Source organism: Crocodylus siamensis, chromosome 10, assembly GCF_052110815.1.
Source record: "Crocodylus siamensis isolate JL-2025a chromosome 10, ASM5211081v1, whole genome shotgun sequence".
NCBI lineage: Eukaryota > Metazoa > Chordata > Crocodylia > Crocodylidae > Crocodylus > Crocodylus siamensis.
In genome coordinates, this window is record NC_143404.1 from 45,501,475 (window position 1) to 45,523,301 (window position 21,827).

Genomic DNA, 21,827 nt, shown 5'->3' on the forward strand with positions numbered 1-21,827 from the left:
TTTATTTTTATGTTCAGCTCTGGCATTTCACCTCACCTAAATCTCATTTGAAAACTTTCCTGTTCTTTTTTACATGGAACTCTTTCCAGGCCTCTGACATGTTTTGTTATCTTAGTCTGGACACCTTTTATTTCTCCTAATCTCCTTTAAATGTGATCAGAACTGACTGCAGTTTTGAAATTCTGAAGAGCTGTCTCAAAAAAAAATTGTATCCATATTGGCCAGCGGTGCAACCATCAGGTGTGAGAAAAGCACCCCTCACCTTGAGTTATCTGAGTTACATCTTAAAACAAATTTAGATTTGTTTCTGAACTTGCTAGCTGTGAAGCCATCTTGCTTCAGAGTAATGTCACAACTTTGGCTGGTTTGGAGCCTTTGTGTAAGAGGTCCTTTTTTTTCCAATCCCTGGGGTGAAAAAAAGGAAATTATTTCAGTGTTTGATATTAAATTTTATTAAATCATTAAAGTTTCAAATGTCAGTAAATTTCAAGGCTATGATTGGACCTTCGATCTTAACTACCTCCTTGTGCCTGTTCATTATAGTATGGTATTTAATTATATGCGCACATCATTCCCAAGTATTGGAACATAATTTTCAGTATTTCTCTACAACCTTAGATCCAAACAAGGACCATCATGTAGCACTACTGCTACCGTATTTATGCCAGATAAGCAGATTCCAGAAAACTCATCCTTGAAAAGTACAAGGGCATGCAGCAAGGCAGGATAAGGATTCAGATTTGTCCTCCTGAGTTTTTCCATCTGACAATTCTGCATTTATTACAGGGCAAAGTTTTCAATAGCAGAGGAAGATTCTCCATGCAAATATGCAGTAGCAACTATGTGTGCTTCCTTTGGTGATGTTACCAATGGAAATTAGTTCAAAGAACCTCAAGATATCTATGTACAAGCATAATATTTGTGTACATGGAATGGAGTTTGAATGTTTAGCTTTTGTACATGATTCTGTACCCTGTAAACATTGTTCTGAAAGGTGTAACATCAAACAATAAAACCTGAAAATAGACTTTGAATAAAATAGATTGGACACTGCTATGGGGTTAATGGCCTTGGGTTCTCCTCGGATACAAAAAGCACAGTTTCTTAAGACTGATGCGTCTAATAGTGTTTCTCCTCTCAGTGAAAACTGCCTTCTTATCATGTGGCTTAATCTGCTCCAGATTTCTCCTTCTTGAAAAAGAATCATGTTCCTAAACCTGAGTTGAAGTCACTTGGTACTCAGATACTGTTATGACAGGCTGATTTAGTAACATCTTTAATAGGTAGGTTCACCAGCTGTAAATCAGCATAGATCTATTGATTTTGGCTGAGTTACCCTGATTTACACCACCTGAACATCTGCCCTTTATCTATCTATTTTATCTAGTCACTCTATGTGCAGCAAGTGGGTTCCCATACTCTGCCTATCACCATGGTGCTGGGGGTATCTGCAATACCTCAGTAGAAAACTTGCAGCCAGAGATCATATTCGAAGGACAGACATCTAAATGGAGGCTAGATAGATAGATAGATAAATAGAATCTATCAAGAATTTTTGAGAAATGGATGGCAGCATAATAAAACTGGAAACACCTGGACAACAAATATTTTTTAGAAGTATAAAGCATGAATTTCAGCTTCTCTACAATAAGGTTTCTCCATATAGCCACACTCCATAGCACACCTTAAGGATCATTTGGTATTTTACTAGTGCTCTATTATTTGATGGTTTATATAGCACCTTGTACAGATAAGATTTGCAGTTAAACTGATGATAAGAGTCTGTTCTATCTTCCATACAAACTTGATGTACAGATTTTCTACCCAGAAAAATGGAATTCTTCCTTTTCTTTTCTTTTTTTAGTCCTTCTTGCACAGTTTGATTTTTAATGGTTTCCAGCCCTTTCAGAGGCTCTAACTTCACATTTCCACCTGTGTTTTAAGGCAAAGGTTGCCATTAGCTCTGTGTTCCAAGGCATTGGGTAGCAGGTTTTAAACTTATGATTATAGATAGAAACTTTTCCCTTCTCTGGCAGTTCAGCAGGCTCAGACCTACCTGAATGGAGCCCCTTGTTTTAAGTACAGAGGTCTGATGTTAGTGAATGAGTTAATCAGTTGTATCTGTTATTTAAAAAATAAAAATATATTCCAGAAATCCTCTGTGAAATTGATGCTATACTCAGGGCAGTGGCAGGTAAAGAGGTTTGGAGATCAGTCTCTTGCATCATACTTAAAGCTCTCTTTTGTGTGCACCTGTCAGCCAGTGTAGCCCCTGGGAGCATACTGTCCCTGAAAGTCCACAATATGTTACTTGTAAATTGCTATAGTGCCTCCATAAACTTCACTGGAACTGCAGTGGCTGGCACTTTTGAGGATCTGGGTTTTTTGAGCTAAATGATCATTCTTTTTTAAATTCCCTTTTTTTCCTTTAGTTTTGTATTCAGACCAAAGAACACATTTTACAACAAAACTTATTTATACATTGTCTCGTGTCCCAAAGCCAAACCCAGGCATGTCTGGTGGAGGGGATGAAAGGGAGGGCTTCCACTTGTTCTGCTTCATCATTCATGTTTACTCATAGTTTTAAATTTCAGTTTAAGCCCAAGAGAAAACTAACGATCCAAATAAATAACAATACATAATAAGAAATGTTGGCAACTTTTTAAACTGAAAGCTCTTTTTTGGCGTGTCAGTTGTATTTGTTCATATGTAGCACATGTAATCAGGACTTAATAAAGCTATGTTACTGAGTGCACCAGGGCTGAGCTTTCAAACATGCAGGCCTGAACCAAGCCTGCATATCATATGAATTTGCTCACACCATTGGCCCAGTTGATTTGGCATCCAAGGACCAGAATCAGATGCTTCAGCTCAGGGTGGAAAGCCCACAGAACAGTTTTGTCCTGACACCTGGGCCACGTCCAGACAAGTGTGGCCATGCAGTATGTGGCAGCACAGACACATCTACAGTGCCATATACCACAAATTCAGCTGTTCTCCACACTATAAGGTAGCAGTGTGGGTAGGGAGGTGTTAGGTCATTATAGATCAACTAAAAAAGATATAAAGAGCATAAGTTGTAATGAACTCAAGCTCAGTTTATCAGATGCTATGAAAGGGCAGCATAGAGCAGCGTATAAAGTGAAGTGATTTGAATACAAAAGGTAGGAAGGAAGGAGGGAGTAGGAAAGGAAGGGAGACAGAGCTGGGAGAGGCATACAGGTAAAGAACTATAGGAACAATGGGGTCACATAAGCAAATCCAGGTAATGGCATAAGAATCCATAGTCCCTGTTTAAACCCTGCTTAACACAACCTGGTTTGTGGATGATTTCTTGTTCCACTGTTTCCCATTCAAACTATTTTTTGAAATAGTGCCTAAGAACAACAACCCTGAGGTCAGTGAAGGAATGACCAAGGTGGTTAAAGTGTTCTGGCACAGACCTTCAACTGCCTATATTTGTGCTTGTTCACATTCTAATTAGAATGCTCCAGTGTCACCTCACCGTCACGTGTATTAAGCCCCCGTGCACTTTAAACTGGCTGTGGGGGTGCTTTATTTAAACCTCATTGAATGAAGATTAGATAAAGTGTCCTGCAACCATTTTAAAATGTGCGGGGCCTTAATACACATGACAGTGAGCCGTTTTAATTAGAGTGCCTGTCCAGGAACTATTCTAGCATCCCACCTACCCACCCTCTGGGAACTGTTCTAGTACCCCACCTACCCACCCCCACGCACATGTATAGGGAGCCTTTGTGTCTTGTCTTTCTGCACTTGATGTCAGATTAGTGTTCATTCATGCTTACACATAGAGATCACACCGTTTGTCCAATATAAACAGCAAGTGGTTATTATAAGAAGGTGGTGGGATATATTATATATGCAACTGCAGGTGAATGAACCTTAGATGTTTACTTCTTGTTATTTGGTGCAGTGATGATGTGATCTCTAGTGATGTTGGACATAGAAGTCATTAGGGTCCATTGCAAAGCCTGACTCAGTGAGGATGGGAGTTAATTAATCTGCCACTTGAGAGATGCACTTTGAGGTTGGGGGTGCTGTCTGTAAGCCAAGACAGGTTTGTCCCCCATGACTACCTTAAGACAGTCATCCCTTTCCAGGAGGTCATTAATTATGGCTGCTTGCAGAAGTTAAAAAAAACGCAAACACATGTGCTTTACTAAAAGAAGCAGGGTGTTACTTCAGCCTGGCTCTGCAATGTCTATAAAGATCGCGTGCTTCAGCAGGGCTTTTTGGAACTTTTAACTAAAGCTGATTCAATAAGCTATTAGATAAAAGCACCAAAAATCCTCCCTAACGCACTGGACCTTTACCGAAATCCAGTGAGCTGCGTTGAAGTAATGCACTACCATTTTTGGGCATGGGCAGAGCTCGGCATAGGAAAGTGTCAAATTTAAAGTAAAGCACTGGTTTTTGTTTGGTTGGTTTTTTTGTACATGTGCAAGCACCCTTTGTGTCTAAAGTGTTCAAGCTGGGGGCTACAAATGACAACCAGAGGGATTATTTTGTCCTTGTCCTAGGGTTAGTATTGAAGCAGGTCAGAATGAGGTCTGGCTCTGGCTTTGTTGATTTGAGTCGCTATAAATTTGGGATTTTATTGTAATTGTAGGAATCCCTTCTCCAGAGCATTACGGTGTGCATCCCAGTTGGTGGCATCAGAGCAGATACAACTGTAACAAAGAACTTGGCTATAGATAATGGATCTAGTGGTGTGCTTTATAGTGAAAGCTGGTGGCATGAAGGTAGCTGTGGCAGCTGGTTGGTTTCTTATACAATGTGGTGATGATGTAACCACTGCAGACTTTACTGTAGTGTCTAGGAAATGAATCTGCTTTGTGAAGTATTTCAGAAGTAGTTTGATAGAGGGGTGGAAGGTATTAAAGTCCTAGTGAAATTGCTCTAGAGATACCTTCTGATGTGTCCATATTATGAAGAAGCTATTGATGTACCTGATGTATACCAGAGGGATGAGTGGGCAGCCATGAAGGAAACAGACTTTAAGGTCTGCCGTAAATATATTGGCATATTGTGGGGCATAGGCATGCCTGAGGCAATGCCTTTTATTTATAGGTATAGGGAGTCCCCAACCTGAAATAGTTGTGTGTGAGGACAAATCAGGAGAGTGTAATGGAAACAAAAGCAGTGTCCTTATCATGGATCGGGGTCTTTATGGCTTTTAGTCCATCCTCATGGGGGATGGTGGTTAACAGAGACATGGCATCCATAGCAGCTAATATAGTGTTTGCTGGAAGCTTGTCAATGGAGCCCAGTTTTTTTAAGAAATATGGGGTGTCTTTCAAATAGCTCATGCCCCAAGTGGTGTATCAGAATAGGACAGAGGCAGGAATAGGATAGCCAGAAACTCCCTCAATGATGGTGCCAGTGCCAGAGATAATGGGGCATCCTGGGTTGCCAGTTTTGTGGATCTTGGGTACTAAGGAAAAATTAAAAATATACCTCCCTCAAATTACCTTCAAATGTGCAGGGAAAAACTGTTATCTCAGATATATTTCACAGGTACTTAAATGAGACAATAGGCCTGTATATCTGTAGAATTTTGTAATAAAAGGCTTTGTCCTGGAAGAAATGCAGGGTCTATTTTTACCCTTAGACCCCTTCACAGATGGAAAGAAAATTCCAGGAAGTAGAAACACCGAGTTAACATTGGGCAATTTGCTTTCTTCTCTTGTTTTGGAAAAGAGCAGGAAAGATTTTTCTCAACCAGTTCTACATCAAATTTCTAAAGCAAACAATCAAATTCAACAGAAAGTAATTTTATAATAAATTTATAATATATAAATACATTTTGATTAAAAAGTAATATTCTCCTAACTCAGATCCAGGAGATGGTCCATTCGGATGCCACTTCCTATGATTCCAACCGTCAAGTTCCCCTGATCAATCGACCAGGGATGTTAGCCGGTCCCATGACTGCCCTCAGCCAGTCACAGCTGATTTCTCAGATGGGTATGCGGAGTGGTGTTACCCATGGTTCCCCATCACCCCCAGGAAGTAAATCTGCTACACCTTCTCCTTCCAGTTCTACTCAGGAAGAGGAGACAGAATCACATTATAAGGTACGTGCAGCCATGCCTGTTTTGACAGACATATTGTAAGAGAATGAGAGATGATTTTTACAGTTATAAAAATAACTTGCAGTAATAAGAGAATAAGCCTTTGTCTTTCCATTGGATACAAAAAAGAGAGACTTTCCTTGAGACAGGGAGATTGTTTACAGAGAACAATTCTTAGCTATGAAGTGGGAATCTATGACAGGTTTGCAAATCATATCAAACATCACTATGTTGTATTGGAGTTTGTAACAGCTAGCATAGTGAAGGCCCCTAATTCTGAGAGAAATCTCTTCCCTAAAAGATTTCTTATCTTCTGCAATTGCTAGATGTATCATGCTACAGTGTTTTTTTCAGATAGGATTTTGATAATAAATACATTGTTTAATGCTTGATTTTTTTTTTTTCCAATTGCAAGACTGCTCTGCAGACACATATCAGTTTTTTTTTTGGGGGGGGGAGAATGGGGGGAGGGAGAATAAGGGGCAAAAGGCAAAAATCGAGCCAGGAGCTTAGCTAGCCCACTGGAAGTTGTATGTGTTAGCTAATCATAGCAGCACAAATGTCAAATAACACAGAAACATCCTCTATCTTTTAATTCACCTGGGTAGCTTTTTAGCCAAAAGTTTTTAGCTAGAACAGTCAGTAAACTGATAATGACACAGGGCATGTCTACACAACAGTCACAACAGGCAAAAAAAGCAGAGTAAATTCAGCTTCAGTCAGCACATCTACACAAGATGTTTCCTGCAGAGCTGACTAATTAGCTCTGCAGTAAATGTCTCGCTGTCTATACGTGCACCCTTATTGGGACACAGGAAACCAATAAACTTCACAGCAGGGTAGTACTTGTAAATACCTCCCTGTAAATACAAATACTACCCTGCTGCAGAGTTTTCTCGTGCACAGCATGTAGACACTGACCTGGCTGGCTTCAGTGTGGGGGCTACCTGCCAGCTAGCTCAACCCTGAAGTACACTCATGCTCCAGCCAACCCCTTCACAGCACATTGAGCCTGGTTGCAGCAGCCCCAGGCTGGCAGGCTGACCCTCCTCAACACCCTGCCAACTAGGGTTGCTCCAACCCATCTCAATGTGTTGTGGTCCAGGGTCACATGTAAAATAGTGTGCCCAGGAACTTCCCAGGAGCAATAAACTCCAGAGTTTATTGCTGCACATTAATGGCATGAGTAGGCATGCCCAGTGAGTTTCATGTTGCATTGGTTAGAGTGTTACCAGTTCTTAAGCCAGCTATATTAAAACTAACTCAATTATGAGTATAGTACACTGTAGTCATCTCAGTGTAGGCCACAAGTGTCAGAGATATGACTTATAGGCCAGATCTGGCCTGTGAATCCCTATCATCTGGCTCCTGGGTGGGTGCCATGCATAGCATGGGTCATTGCCAGGCTGGAGTGGGTATGATGTGTGTCCTGGACTGGCTAGAGAAAGCGCTGCCTGCACTGGATCCAATGTACAGGGGTGGGGGCAGGAGGGAGTAGGTCCATGAGCCCAGTCTGTCCCATGGAGCTGGCCACATGCTGTTTATCCTTCCCATGGACCAGCCCTATACTGTTCATATGGCCCACAGAGCCAGATGAGTTTGACACCCCTAGTGCAGATAAACGCCTTGGCTTTTGTGAAATTTGCTTGCTATTACTATTAGACTGCCAATCAAAAGCTGGTAGATGTGAAGTGTCTTCAGTGGATGAAGTGAATTGGTATATGTAAGATGTTGAGAAGGCAGGATTAAATGCATAGAAGAGAATATAGAGTAAAAATCATTTGCCTCAGTGGGATTGATAGGAAAGAAGGATCAAAAGAGAACTTGGGCTAAGACTTCTAGACCACTTTAGTCATCCTACAGTCTTCTTAGGTAATACACCAGCAAAGCAAACTCCTCCTGCCCAGGCAGAGTATAGTGATGGTGATGGCACAGCTACAGTGTTCATGGGCACTCACTGATCATTCAGTACTTTGATGCCTGAAGTAGCAACTTTGTGGGATAATGCTTACCCTTCTTTTAAGACTTTCATGGCAAGACTACCCCTGGAAGTCTTTCACTTACTATTACTTTTAATGATGTAATAGTGTTGAAGTGTTGTTATTTCCTGGATAGTCTAGGAAATAAATGAAAGGTAAGGATTTTTTTGGTGATATCTTTTTATTGGACCAGCTCTATATTTGGGAGAAATGTTAGACAAGCTTTTGAGCACAAAGGCCAAGAACCCACATGCAGTTTGGCTACACAAACTGCACACGTGGAACATTAAAGTGTGCCCCACACTGCAAATTTGCAGCATGGGGTCAAAATTTGTTACCAGGATTTCCTGGCAGCAAAAAATAAAATAAAAACAGAAAAAAACCCAGCACAGAGCATGTTACAATAGCATGCTCTGGAACAAATGGAGGCTTGGTCCTCCAGGGAAATGCTCTGGCTTCTGGCCAAAGCATCTCCACTCCTCCATTCATACCCTGGCTGCTTTGGGAGGAGCTGGACAAGGGCAGTTTGCCCCAAGTGGGACACAGTGTCCTGCAACAAAGTGTATGTGCAGGGGCGTATGCTGAGTTACGAAGCGGCACAAATTTGTGCCACTACTATTTGTGCCACTGTAGGCACACACCCCTGCACATTTGGATACAGCCAAACTGTCATTCCTAAGGTCTCAAATGATTACACACTTTTACGAGGATCAGTAGTTTGTTGGCAGTGCAACCACATTTTCAAAAGAAAAACTTTCTGAAAATAAATTGTAACAAGCTCTGTGTGTATAAATGGGTTAACAAATAATACAGTGACAACTGAGATGTAGCACCAGGGCTAAACCAAAATAAGTTCTTCCTCATGAGATTTCAGGAAAAAAAATCTCTATTTTCATTTCATTTCCATAAATAGCAGTTTTCACTTCAGAACATGATATATCAGAACATTGTGTGGATGTTGATCTTCATTGGAACTAAATTGCAAGAATTGACATTTTTATCTGAAAACAAATGGATTTTCTGAAATCCTTACATTTTGCAGTGTTGGAATTTGATGGTGACTATTTGGCACAGCCCTAGCAGCTAAAATTCTCCTTGTCAATACAGTATGAGTTTGAGACTTACTCTGTGTCGGCTTCATTGTTCTCCACTATATCTCTTCCAGTTTCAGTCTAATAACGTAGCTCCGGATTGCTTCCAGCTCCCCATGCCCAGGTCTGGCCAGACTGTAAAGGAGCCAAAGCCAGCTGGGAAGAGAGCAGTCCCCACAGCCCAGCCCAGCCCAGGCCAAGCCAAGCCAGTGCCTCCACACCTATCCTCACCAGTGCCTGCTGCCAGGCAGGACTAGGACTAGGCTGTAAATCACTCTTTATTTGCTGATACATTTCTTATACATCCACTGTGTCAATGATGGATGTTAGTGATAATGAAGTATTTGGAGGAAGTGTGAGATTCTTATAAGACAGTTAAGGCAACTTTTAGGCTAAGTACAGACATTCAAAAAGCCCAAGCCTGAATTGATTCAATCTTCAGATGTTAGTCTAACCTGAATAGATAGAACCAATTTGTAAGTGACAAATAGTCTATTTTTCACTTTGGATTCTGGAAGTGCAGCCACATGTCTGCAGTGGCTTAGGCTAGAAGCCAAGTGGGGGCAGGGCACTGGAGCAGCCCTCCATTCCCTTCGGCAGCAGCTGCAAGACTGGAAGGAAGCTGACTCGGGGGGGTGGGCTTGGCCAGGTCCTTGCAGGCCACTGAGAATGAGTGGGGAGGGGTTTTAACCCCTACCCTACCCTGCAGGAACCCCAGCCAGGGTGTGCCTGGAGGGCAAAGAGGGAAGCAGCCATGCCAGGATTGTCCCCGGGTGAGGGGTAGCCAGACACCATCCAGAACAGCACCTCAGGCAAAGTGGAGACAGGGAGGGAGATTAAACTCCCCTGTCTCCCCTCTCTCCCACACACATGGGGACCCCAGCCGGGGTCTGCCTGAATTTCTGCCCCACTAGCTGCTCATGCAGGAGGGGGCGTGGCCAGGGCAGCATTCTCAGGCGAAGCCGGGGCGGGGAGCAGGGGAGGGGATTACATGTCCTTATCTCCCCCTACAGGCATGGGGACCCCAGCCAGGGTCTGCCCAGCTTTATAACCTGCTGGCTGTTCATGTGGTAGGGGGCATAGCCAGAGCTGGCCAGCATGGCCCCGTCATTTGCCTGCCTCACCCGGGGCTGAAGCTGGGGCTGGAGCTGCAGGGTTAAGCTGAGCTGTCCCACAAGTCCTGCTGAGGGTGGGCGTGGAAAGGCCAGCCTGGGCTGGGCTGCAGGAGCTCCGGATTGCTTCCAGCTCCCCACGCCCAGGTCTGGCCAGACTGTAAAGGAGCCAAAGCCAGCTGGGAAGAGAGCAGTCCCCACAGCCCAGGCCAGCCCAGGCCAAGCCAAGCCAGTGCCTCCACACCTGTCCTCACCAGTGCCTGCTGCCAGGTTGGTTCAGCCCTGGGTATGGCAGGGGAATAGTGGGCCCTCCCTTGGGGTGCTCTGGTGAACAAACGTTCCCCCAGATCCTGGTGGTCACCCCTGATAAACTTATAGGTGGCCATCAGATCACCCCTGAGCCTACGCTTTTCCAGGCTAAAGAGTCCCATGTCTCTCAGCCTATCATCGTAAGATCTGTTTTCCTGACCTCTGACCATGCTTCCCCTCTGAGCTTCTATATGTGCTCATAGCTAGGCCTGGGCACTCAAGAAGTGGGAGCAAATGTGCTTGTGGACTTGTTTCATGGGAGCACTCCCAGTCTTAGTGGCAGATAGTAGAGACATACCTTAATTGACATCACTTCCAGTGTATTTAAAGCTTAAAAGTGAATGTTAGTGCTTGCATGAAATCAGAAAATGCAGTGGTTTTGTTTTCACTCATTGTGTCCTGAAAGCTAAACAGCCTTGAATCTGTGTTCTTTCATCCAAGAGCAGTGGTCTGAAATTGCTTCCATTATATTGCCAGGGATGGGATTTTCAAAGGAAAATTTAAGAACAATTTTAGGGGATTTGGCGTGTCTAACCCCCTTGGAAATTCCAAGCCTGACTGTAGAAGTAAGATGCATTCAAAGTCATACTCTCCTGGTGTGGGGGGCCAGGACTCTCTATAGCCCCCATCATCAGTGCTTTAGAAATCTTCTTTATTTTATGAAGTCAAAAGGTAATGTAGAAGTCCAGAGGTCCAGAATATCCTTTTTATAAGTTTATAGTCCTAACCTGTGAATTGTCCCATCTTACTCCTTGGTTACATCCAGTGTTCTCCTGCCTCTCCAAGGGAAGAAAATATTTTACTACAGATTGGTTACAGTTTCATAAATAGCAAAGAGCTTTACCATGTTTAAATAAAATTGACAGTTATCTGAAAGTCAGTTGCAGCTCAGGAAACACCTTAAGATGTACATGCATCCCAAACAGTATCTTTTGGAGGCATCCCACAGCTATTATTTAGGATCTTTACCAAGAAGCATTCAGCCCTCATAGCAGTTCCCTCTGCAGCAAGCAGTAAGCTCATGTATCGTATCTGGAGAGTACAAGAGTGCTCAATGAGCCAGATTGTACCAGGAAAGCACTGGATCACTGAGGTGGAGCTAGCCTATCCAGGGAACAGTTGCAGGGATGACTTGCTAAGCTCCCCAGGCTTTGATGGGATCATGCACGATGCACCGTCTTTTTGGGTTACCATATTTCCAGGTCCAAATAAGATGACACCTGTCACCAGGGGTGGGGGCAGGTAGGGGGATTATGATGGTGGAGGGGGCAGTGACATGCTGGTGCCCTGCCCCTGCCCATTCTGTGGCCCTTCACTGACAAGCCACACCTCCACAGTCCTGCTACTGCCCCTCACTCCAGACCCACTGATCCCAGTCCTGCCAGTCCCCCTCACTCCCAAACAGCAGTACCCTGCCCCCCACCCCTTGCTGGTGCCCCTCATTCACAACCCACAGCCCCCTAATGCTGCCTGTGCCCTGCACACCCAACCCACAGTCACCCATCCTGTCCCCCATGCCCCTCACTCCTGATCCACAGCCCCTGTTCCTTAGCCCTTCTGGTGCCCCTCACTCCCAATCTGCAGTCCCTGCCCCCCCCACGCTGCCAGTGTCCCTCACCCTGGTCCTGCAGCCTCTGCCCCCAGCCCTGCTGGTGCCCCTCACTGTCGATCCTCAGACCTCTGGTGCTACCAGTGCCCTGCACACCCAAACCACCTTCACCCCTCCCATCCCCTGTGCCCTTCACTCCTGACTTGCAGCCCCTTCCCCCCCAGCCCTGCCAATGCCCCTCACTTCCAACCCACAGACCCCTGCTTCCCCAGCCCTGCTGCCCAAGCAGCTCCATCACTGCAAGCATGCGCGCTCTCTCTCTCTCTCTCTCTCCCTCCCCCCCCCCCCCCCCCCCCCCCCCCCTTGTTGGATCCCACATGGGGAGCATGTGACCCCCAACAGCCAACCTTGCTCACTGCTCCCAGCTTGGAGCAGCCAGCCCCAGAGAGCAGGAAAGCTGGACATGTGCTGTTATAAAACCTGCCAGGACACAACACAGGGGTCCAAAAAAGAGAACATGTCAAGGGAAAACCCAGTCATGTGGTAACCCTACAAAAAGAAAATGGCCAGACTTCCTTCTGTCTTCTGTGCAGTGAAGTCTACCATCCTTCCCATGCGGCTGGGAAGGAGCAGCCACTGTGTTTCTCTGATTGCAGCAGCTTGATTGTCTTTGGCACTTTTAGAAAGGGAGCAAAAGTGATGTAATAGTTCAAGGGAATTCAGCCAGTTGAAATGGACAGTCCTATGGCACTGTTTGACTAGGTCCTTCCACTTTCACCTGCTGTGATTGTAAGATGCGTCCCCTCTTCAGTTTTGACTTGGGCCAGTAATAATGTGTTAAGTTGTTTACACATTTTTAGGGAGTCCCTGTATGTGGAAAGCCTGCATGTGACCTGCTTTCAAGACACCTGCATATACTCAGACTGTCTTACTACACTGCACCACATTCATTTACCAGAATATTAATTCAAACCATAGTCTATTTTTCGGTGCACAGATTATGAAAATTATAGATACTTCAATGGTATAAGCTATACGCCCTCACGTAGTCTTTCATTTGGCTGAAAAGTATTATGAATGGTTATGGAAGTGATTGTGAAGTCATAAGAATTTCTGATAATTAATAGTTGTTCTTGGCCCTTTGGTTTAATGTCATGCTTTGGCCAGGGGTGTAGGTTGTAGCTGTGTTGGTCTAAGGACATAGGCAGACAAGGTCCTTTGGGTAAATCCAATATTTTTTATTAGACCAACTCAAATAGTTGGAAAAATTCTTCTTTGCAAGCTTTTGGGTACCCATACCCTTTGTCAGGCTGAGGAACCATCTGCAGTTGGTCTGTGCTCTTCCTGGATAGAATAGTAAAGAAGACAGAACCCGGCATGCATGTAAGAAAGCCAGCCAGTGAAAATGTAAATTGAGGTAGTCAATGGGTGAGAGACAGGTGGAGGGGTGGGGAAGGGGAATGAATATAATAACTGCAGGGTGGTTGCTCCTTCTCCCCTCCCCTCCCCCATCTTGATTTGTGCAAAAGATCAAACAAAATTAAAATTAGCTGTAACACCATATAACTCACTAGTAGGGAGAACCCTTCTTATGTTTTTTTTCCACCTAATAAGGTGGCCTTTCACCTCTAGGGACTCTAATTCAAGTCTATTTGGCAATTTTAAATTAAGTGCAATTTTTTAGTCTCCTTGCTCATTTGCTAATGGGCAACTGTCCATTTGACAAATCTCACTACACTGAAATAGGGCTTAATAACCAGTCAAGAGCTGATGAACAGAGAACATTAGTACTACTGCCCTTTAGTCCCCATGACTAGAACTGTGCCAGCTAAAATGAATCCTCTTAAAAACTCTACAGTTTCTTAGCATTGCTGGTCTTGCAATCAAATCAGCAAAACCATCATAACAAGGACCTTCTTTACCCAGACAGTCAGTCATGGTTCATTACATTTTATGCTTAATGAATCCATATTCAGGTCTGTGTCTATTTTGAATGTTTAAAACAAATCTTCCTGATCAAGTGGTAACTCTTTAATATAATTGCTTAGTAGCCTGTGCATGGCAGGGGCTTCATAAGCACAAAAACTCACTATCTTTTTGCTTCAGGGAAAGTGTTTCCAGAAGCTAGAATATGGCACTGGCAGACAGTTATCCTGTTATTTTCCTGGCTAAGCTTTTACCTTTGGACAAGTCAATCTCTCTGTCTCTCCATTTTTCCTTCTAGAAGATGGAGATAATAATATCCCCCTACTTCCAAGGGTGCAGTGAGGTTTATTCTACTTAGATCACCATTTTGATTTCCCTGACACATGAGTTGAAGTAGTTTTAAATGATCTTTTCCCTCTACATCAGCTGTTTTCAAACTTTTTAGACATGATTCCCCTAGATTTGCTCAAGGCACCCTTTGGAAAATACTAGCTCTTTGTTTTCACTTGCTTTCTGACTACAGAAAAATAGTAGAGCAGTTATTTTGTTCCAAAGAACTCAGAAAGACAACAACAGGTCAGAATGTTTTTAACGTTATAGTTTCCTATTTGAAATCTCTGGGTTTATCATGTAAATCATGTGTTAATGTAACACAGCACACTGATGCACCCTTGAAAGGATTTCAAAGTACCTTAGGCTTCATAGCACCCTGACTGAGAAGTACTTCTCTACCTGCTGGACCTGTATTTCACTCTATGGGATTTTTCTTTTACCTGCCACAAGCTGATACCTTACCCTCTGCCTGCAATAATATCCTTCACCAAGAAATGTACTTTTTGTCTTCATGTTCAACATTTTGACTATATGTCCTGTTTATTGGCTATCACAGATGTCAGACAGTCTTGTAATTATGGAATGCCTAGGGGTATAAGTACAGAACGGTCTCAGAAAAGCAGTTACAGTTAAGCAATCTGGGTTGCAGGGTTCAGCAAGGGATATTAATGCAATCTGAAGTCTAACCCTATCATCAGAAAAAGTTGGTCAGTGGCACAAGCTAAAAGGGAGCAAAAGATTCAACCTCTGAGTAAGAAGAGGGTATGGGCATGTAAATACTTTTCAGTGGGGTAAGAAGGGGCCGTGGCTTTACTGTAGTGCAGCTGCTCCTTGGTAACTGCTCTTATTCTGTGGTAAGTAAAAGCCTCTTTCATTGAGGGTGGTGGCTCTCTGGCTTAACTTCTATTTACCTATATTGAGTAAATGACAGTTTTTGTGGAGCAGTTGGTACATAATAATCCTTGCCACTTTTCACCTTTCAGTTAGTTGTTTTTATGTCTATATCTTGAGTCTAGACTTGAGTCTGGTGTGTGTGCCTGCCTGCATGTGTTCATGCAACTTGCATGGTCTGCATCAACAGGGGTAAGGCACAGTTGCCTGTGCCTGCCTGCATGTGTTCATGCAACTTGCATGGTCTGCATCAACAGGGGTAAGGCACAGTTGCCTGTCAAATGTCTCCGAAAGAAGCACAATGATCATGTGCGATTATTTTCTCTGTGCTCTACAAATGCATGTGGTTCCTTTGCCTGACTAGTGCAGGGTGAGGTTTGTACTGTATGAAGAAACACACACACAAAACATAGTCAGGATGATGGAAGTTGGGGAAGGACTTGTAAAGAGGAATGATAACTTTATTAGGCTTGAAATCAGGATTAGAGCTGGTTGAGAAAACAATGGAAGACTGAATTAATCAAGGGAATTAACAATACTGAAGCACATTTTGAAGAAAAAAAAAGGGTGTGTCCTACTGGCTAAAAACTACAGAGAAGCAAAACAAGTAGAGAATGGGGAGAATTAGGAAGAAGTAGAAGGAAATTAGCAAAAGCAAGTGAAAAAACACCTGGGACATGTTTAATGGAAAGTTGTGTAGAAGAATTGGGTAGCAGGTAGGTTATAGCAGACTACCATTTCAGTCTTGATGTTCACAGGAGTAAATAAATATGACCCCACAGAAGAAAATGCACTGCTGGAGCAACAATGAGGAGCTCATGAAACTAATATAAAGAGGGAAGATTACAGTACTATGATTGAAAGTAATGAATTTTCCAAGGCTGCATCTCACAGTTCAGGTAGATGGGATAGATACAAAATACAAGACTTGAGGCACAGTTAGAGTGAAGCAGAGTAGAAAATGGGTGAGAAGCTGGTGTGAGAGGCCCACCTATTCAAAAGAGATCAGTGAAAGAGCTGTGGAAAACTCAGACCAGGAAGTCTAGGGAATGCTCCTGAATGACTAGGAGATGTTCCTGAATGACTGATCAAGCATGCAATGGGAGACCAGGTAGAGATGACTGAGCACTATAACTCCACAGGATATCCCAAGAGAAATCATGTTTAACTAACCTGATTAATATCTTTGGAGCAGCAACAATAGAAGCAGCAATGGATAAAATATACTCCTTAATTGGACAGTGAGAAGCCATTCAAGATATTGCTACTTAAATGGCTGATCTATACTAGATTAACACCATAATAGTGTCATGAAATCCTTGAGTGACTAAGGAATAGGATGACTAGAAAAGTCATAGAGAAGTGCTAGTGAGACATCAAGTGTGAGGCAGATAGAAAACAGTCTTCTATTCCAGGTTTGTTCATTCTGTATAGAACCGATAACCTGGAGAATACACATGGAAAGCCACAGTGCAGGACAGCAGTAACAGGACAGAGCTCTGTGGGAGGCAGGTCTCGAATAGCAGTAGATGCCATAGGCATGGAATAAGATGCCTTGGAAGGGTAGGGAGGCAGTGAGAAGGAAGAATTCAGTAGGCCTGGCCGTAAGCAGTTAGATTTGCCCCTCACTCCTTTGAATTACAAGGCATTTGTATAGAAGCAAGAATGGATTCAGAGGGTATCAGCAGGTGTGATCCTTTGTCTGCAGTCTTTCAGTACCTCGGGACTATGGTGTCGACACCTACACAGTCAAATGACTCACTAACTGGCTGGAAGGCCACACCCAGAGAGTGGTGGTGGATGGGTCATTTTTGACCTGGAGGGATGTGGGCAGGGCTTGGTCTTCAGCCCGCACTGTTTAACATCTTCTTCAGTGACTTGGACAAGGAGGGTAAACAGCACCCTGTTCAAATTCGCAGACAACACTAAGATGTGGGAGGAAGTGGGCATGCTAGAAGGGAGGAATAGGCTGCAGTCAGACCTAGACAGGTTACCGGGGTGGGCAGATGAGAACAGGATGGGTTTCAACACTGACAAGTTGAAGGTACTGCACCTGGGGAGGAAGAATCAGCACCATACCTACAGGCTGGGGAACTCCCTTCTCATCAGTGCAGAGGCAGAAAAGGATCTTGGTATCATTATTGATGCCAAAATGAACATGGGCCAACAGTCAGGAAGGCCAACCATACCTTGTCATGCATCCACAGATGCATCTCGAGCAGGTCCAAGGAGGTGATCCTCCCCCTCTATGCGACACTGGTCAGGCCACAGTTGGGAGTACTGCATCCAGTTCTGGGTGCCGCACTTCAAGAGGGATGTGGACAACATGGAGAGGGTCCAGAGGAGGGCCACTCGCATGATTGGGGGCAGCAGGGCAGGCCCTACGAGGAGAGGCTAAGGGACCTGAACCTGTTCAGCCTCCACAAGAGAAGGCTGAGGGGGATCTAGTGACTGTTTACAAACTAGTCAGAGGGGACCAGCAGGCACTGGGGGAGTCCCTGTTCCCCCGAGCACTCCCAGGAGTGACTAGAAATAATGGTCACAAGTTGGCAGAGGGTAGGTTCAGACTAGACATCAGGAGGCGCTACTTCACGGTCAGGGCGGCTAGGATCTGGAACCAACTTCCAAGAGAAGTGGTGCTGGCTCCTACCCTGGGGGTCTTTTAAGAGGAGGCTAGATGAACACCTTGCCTGGGTCGTTTGACCCCAGTACTCTTTCCTGCCATGGCAGGGGGTTGGACTAGATGATCTGCTCAGGTCCCTTCCGACCCTACCAACTATAAAACTATGATGGGTGTGAATTATGCTGACAAGTGGAGAGTTGGGGGTGGAAGGAAGGAGAGGAGAGGGAGAGGAGTCTTATTTGCCAGGGTTCACCTCCTTTGAGTGGCAGTTGCTACTGCTGCTGCCATAGTAGCATGGGCTCAGGCTGCTGCTGTTGAAGCATAGGCAGCAGCATGGGCTCCCCAGGGAACCGCTTCTGATGTTCTGTTCAACCCACATCCCCTGCGGCAGGGCTCTGCCTCTTATGGGTCATTGCACCCATTTACCCCACAGGATATATTTTTGGGCATGGAGCTGTACCTGCCCAGCTCCTGTGGCTATGCTGTGCCTGCTGTGGCAAAAAATGTTTGGGGGAGGTGGCCATACCAGTGCCCCCTCTAAGTCAGGACCTAGGACTGGTGCCTACTTGTTTTACCCCAGTTATGCTATTGTGTGTCTGTGGTAAGAATTCTTCTTGTATTGCCTTCCTGCCTCATTGTTTTCCCCATACAAATTTTACTAGAATCTTTAACCTCAGTGGAAGTGAACATATCATTAACAGGTAGCTCTTGGTTTTACAGGTTACTGGAGAGAAGAGACCATCAGCAGACCTGGGCAAAAAGCCCAAAAGCCAAAAGAAGAAGAAAAAGAAGGACCCAAATGAGCCACAGAAACCTGTGTCAGCTTATGCCCTGTTTTTCAGAGACACACAAGCAGCTATCAAAGGGCAAAACCCCAATGCTACCTTTGGAGATGTATCAAAAATTGTTGCATCAATGTGGGACAGTTTGGGAGAAGAACAAAAGCAAGTGAGTTTCTGACCTGATTTATTGAAGCTGTTGAACTGGATTTTTTTCCCTGTTAAAACAATATAGAGGGCTACCTGAAGCAAGGTGTAGTAAGGTTCAGGTTCTAGGGGTGCCTGTGACACCTTCTGGTGATCACATAACCCCTGTCCTGCTCCAGCTTTAGGTTATCCGCCCCTTCTTGCTCACCTCCTACACCTTGATGTATTCTTTGGATGATCAAAAAGGAGGCTACCTAAGGGTCGTAGAGCAAGCCCCAGTCCTCCTGGCAGTCAACAGGTCTCTCCTTTTCCCCACTGGTCTCAGTTGTGCCCCTCTTGAGCTTAGTGAGCCTGCCTGACTTGTTGATACCCCACAGGGCACTTGTACCCTTAAGGGCTATTCATGGCCTCCATCTTCCCATGCAGCAATGTTACTGTATGTTACTGTACCATCACTCCCTTGTCAGGGCCTCAGCCTTCTTGGCCTTCACCCATTTGTATAGCTGGGCCTTCTAGCCCAGTCCTACTGTGCTGGACCTGGCCTTGGGGCACCAGCTCTTGCCTTGATTATTGTAGTCGTGGACATCCCTAGCCCTATCTCCATTCTACCCAAGTGGTGAGCCTGCTTCAGCTCTGCCTGGACCCCCTGGCCATGTTTCAGTACTGGTTTGGGCAATGAGCCGTTTCAGCCCTGCTTTGGGCAATGAGCCTGTTTTGACTCAGGCTGGGCCCTGTTTCCACCCTGCTCTGGGTGCTGAACCTATTTTGAGTCTGTGTGCCTGGGTCCCCTGGCTCTGCTTGGCTTCCGCCTGAGCTAAGCTACCCTCTTTCTCTTGGCTGCAACCTGTTTTTGAGCTAAAGGTCACACCATGTCCTGGGAACCTAGTGCCTGGCAGGCTTGGGACATCTGCATGCCCTCAGGCACTATTGGGATCTCTGCCAACCCCCGATAGTCCCAACCACCAGTTTAAACTGTAACAAAGGAATAAGCGCACTGACTATAACATAAATTTAGCCTGTTCTAAGTACACACATCAATAGTAGTTCATGGTCTTGCAGTAAGGCTTTCCCTTACGTTTATTCTTCTGTAAGTCACCAACCTCTTACAGGTAGCCCCCAGGGCAGCACAGAAGTGAGCCAGGTATCCTCCGCAGCCTTCCAGACAAGCTATCGCTGTGAAGGTTACTGGGCCAGACTGCCTGACTTGGCTCAGGACCTAGGCTTATATACTGCGTAAACCCTGCCCCTTCCAGTCGGGTAGAGCTCCAGTCTGGTTGGGGTTTCTCATTATCAGTCAAAAAGTGATCTGGTATTCTCCTGTGTGTTACATAGCTCACATTTACAGAAATTCACAATTCTACCTCAAAGCGTGGACTCTTGCTTTAAACACTGGCCAACAACTTAGGGCCTGATCCACCTGTCACTGAGAACTTGCTGAAAGGATTCTGAGCAGTAACTTTTAGGAAAGGTGCAGCAGATAGAACAAAACTAATGTAGAACTGACGCTTATGCTGGGGAGTAGTTTTACGTCTCATTTTGCTTTGTGTCAGATATAAAATATATATATATAAAATGGGGGTAAAAGCCATTTTGCTGAACTGCAAGGACGTTTGACTGCATATGAGTAGTGTCTATAAGGCTGCCAGATACTTCCATACTCTTTTTCATACCATTCCTACTTGTCATCCCCTGATGTATTTTGTTCTCTATAGTTCTGAAGGAAATCATTAACACGTGCAAATATCAAAATATAATATATCAATATTCACAGGCTCTTTTAGTAGAAAAGACAGGCTCTTTTGATGTAGCTCAGTGGTGCAACCCTCGTCCCCATCACTGAATGCTTCTGATGCAAAGAGTCCCACAAGATTTGGTAAGACTACAAGTAGTGTGACAAGTTGTGTTGAAGTTGAGTCAATACTTTGGTTATTATTTACAATGGGTTTAACAGGTGTTTTATTGAATGTACTCTTGCAAATTACTTTCTAACACCAGTGATCCCTTTGTTGCCTCATTTCTCTCTCTGCTGCTATGCTATAGCTTCCTATTCCCAAAACATCCAAAGACGGAAGTTCTCCCCCAAAGTAAAAACTGCCCTTTTCCAGATCTCTGATTTGGCCGTTGCTTAAAAGTCACTTCTACTTTGCTTTCACAACTAAACATCCTGGGATCTATTTGATTTGATGTTGGGTTCTTTATCCTCACACATCTTAACTGTCTCTCATGATCAACAACATCTCCTGAACATTGCTGGGTTTGACCTAACCTTGAACTTGCATCTGACTAAGTATTTAATCCTGCCATAATCTTGACTATGAATCTTGTCTTTCTAAAATGCTGCTCTCTGAAGTCTGGTGAGTCTAGGAAGCTATGTTCCTACTTAATTACAAGGCACATGATTTATTTCAGAAACTCAAGCTGCCTCGACATGTTGCAGGTATCACAAACATAACTGATTAACTGTACACTTACCTTTAGACCAGCTAGATGTGCAAAGTACCTATCATGCCATAAAAAGCTCTTCAACAAGCTATAAAGTTACGTCTTGAAAAGGTGTACTAACTTTATAGCTGGTTGCTATCAAGTAGGCCTGTGTGAAATTTCACCCAGCATTTCATTTTGGAGCTGCTTTGATGCATTTCGAGCTTGAAACAGTGAAATGGAAATGAAACAAAGGCCTTTGAAACAGCTTCAAAATGAAACAAGGGAACTCGAAGCCAGGCTTACTGGCTTCAGTGCCAGTCCCAGCCAGCAGCACCTGGCTTCTCTCATCCGGCAGGCAGATCAGGGGCTTGCCTGCACCCCTGGGAGGGCTGTGGGGGCTCTGCCAGGGTCCACCCAGGAGGGCGTGCCCCCTATCTGTGCGCAGGATGACAGGACCCACGTGCTGCTGCCTGGGGCCAGCGGCAGCACCGATCTTCCTGGTGCTGGATGTGGGCTGCGCCCAACACTGGTCTGTTATCTGGCACGCAGATCGGGGGAACACCCCC

General features: G+C 44.6%; 1 protein-coding gene across 4 annotated transcripts in view; it reads left to right on the plus strand.

The window, feature by feature from the left end:
• Positions 1–21,827, plus strand: part of TOX2 (TOX high mobility group box family member 2) — a 384,827-nt gene that overhangs the window by 312,101 nt on the left and 50,899 nt on the right. For 3 of the 4 annotated variants that reach the window (XM_090020462.1, XM_090020464.1, XM_090020465.1), the window contains 2 exons: positions 5,862–6,101; positions 18,632–18,859. In XM_090020462.1, coding sequence (XP_089876588.1) covers positions 5,862–6,101; positions 18,632–18,859 — 468 coding nt within the window. The remainder of the gene's footprint in view (positions 1–5,861; positions 6,102–18,631; positions 18,860–21,827) is intronic. The other variant, XM_090020466.1, reaches the window with a different exon arrangement.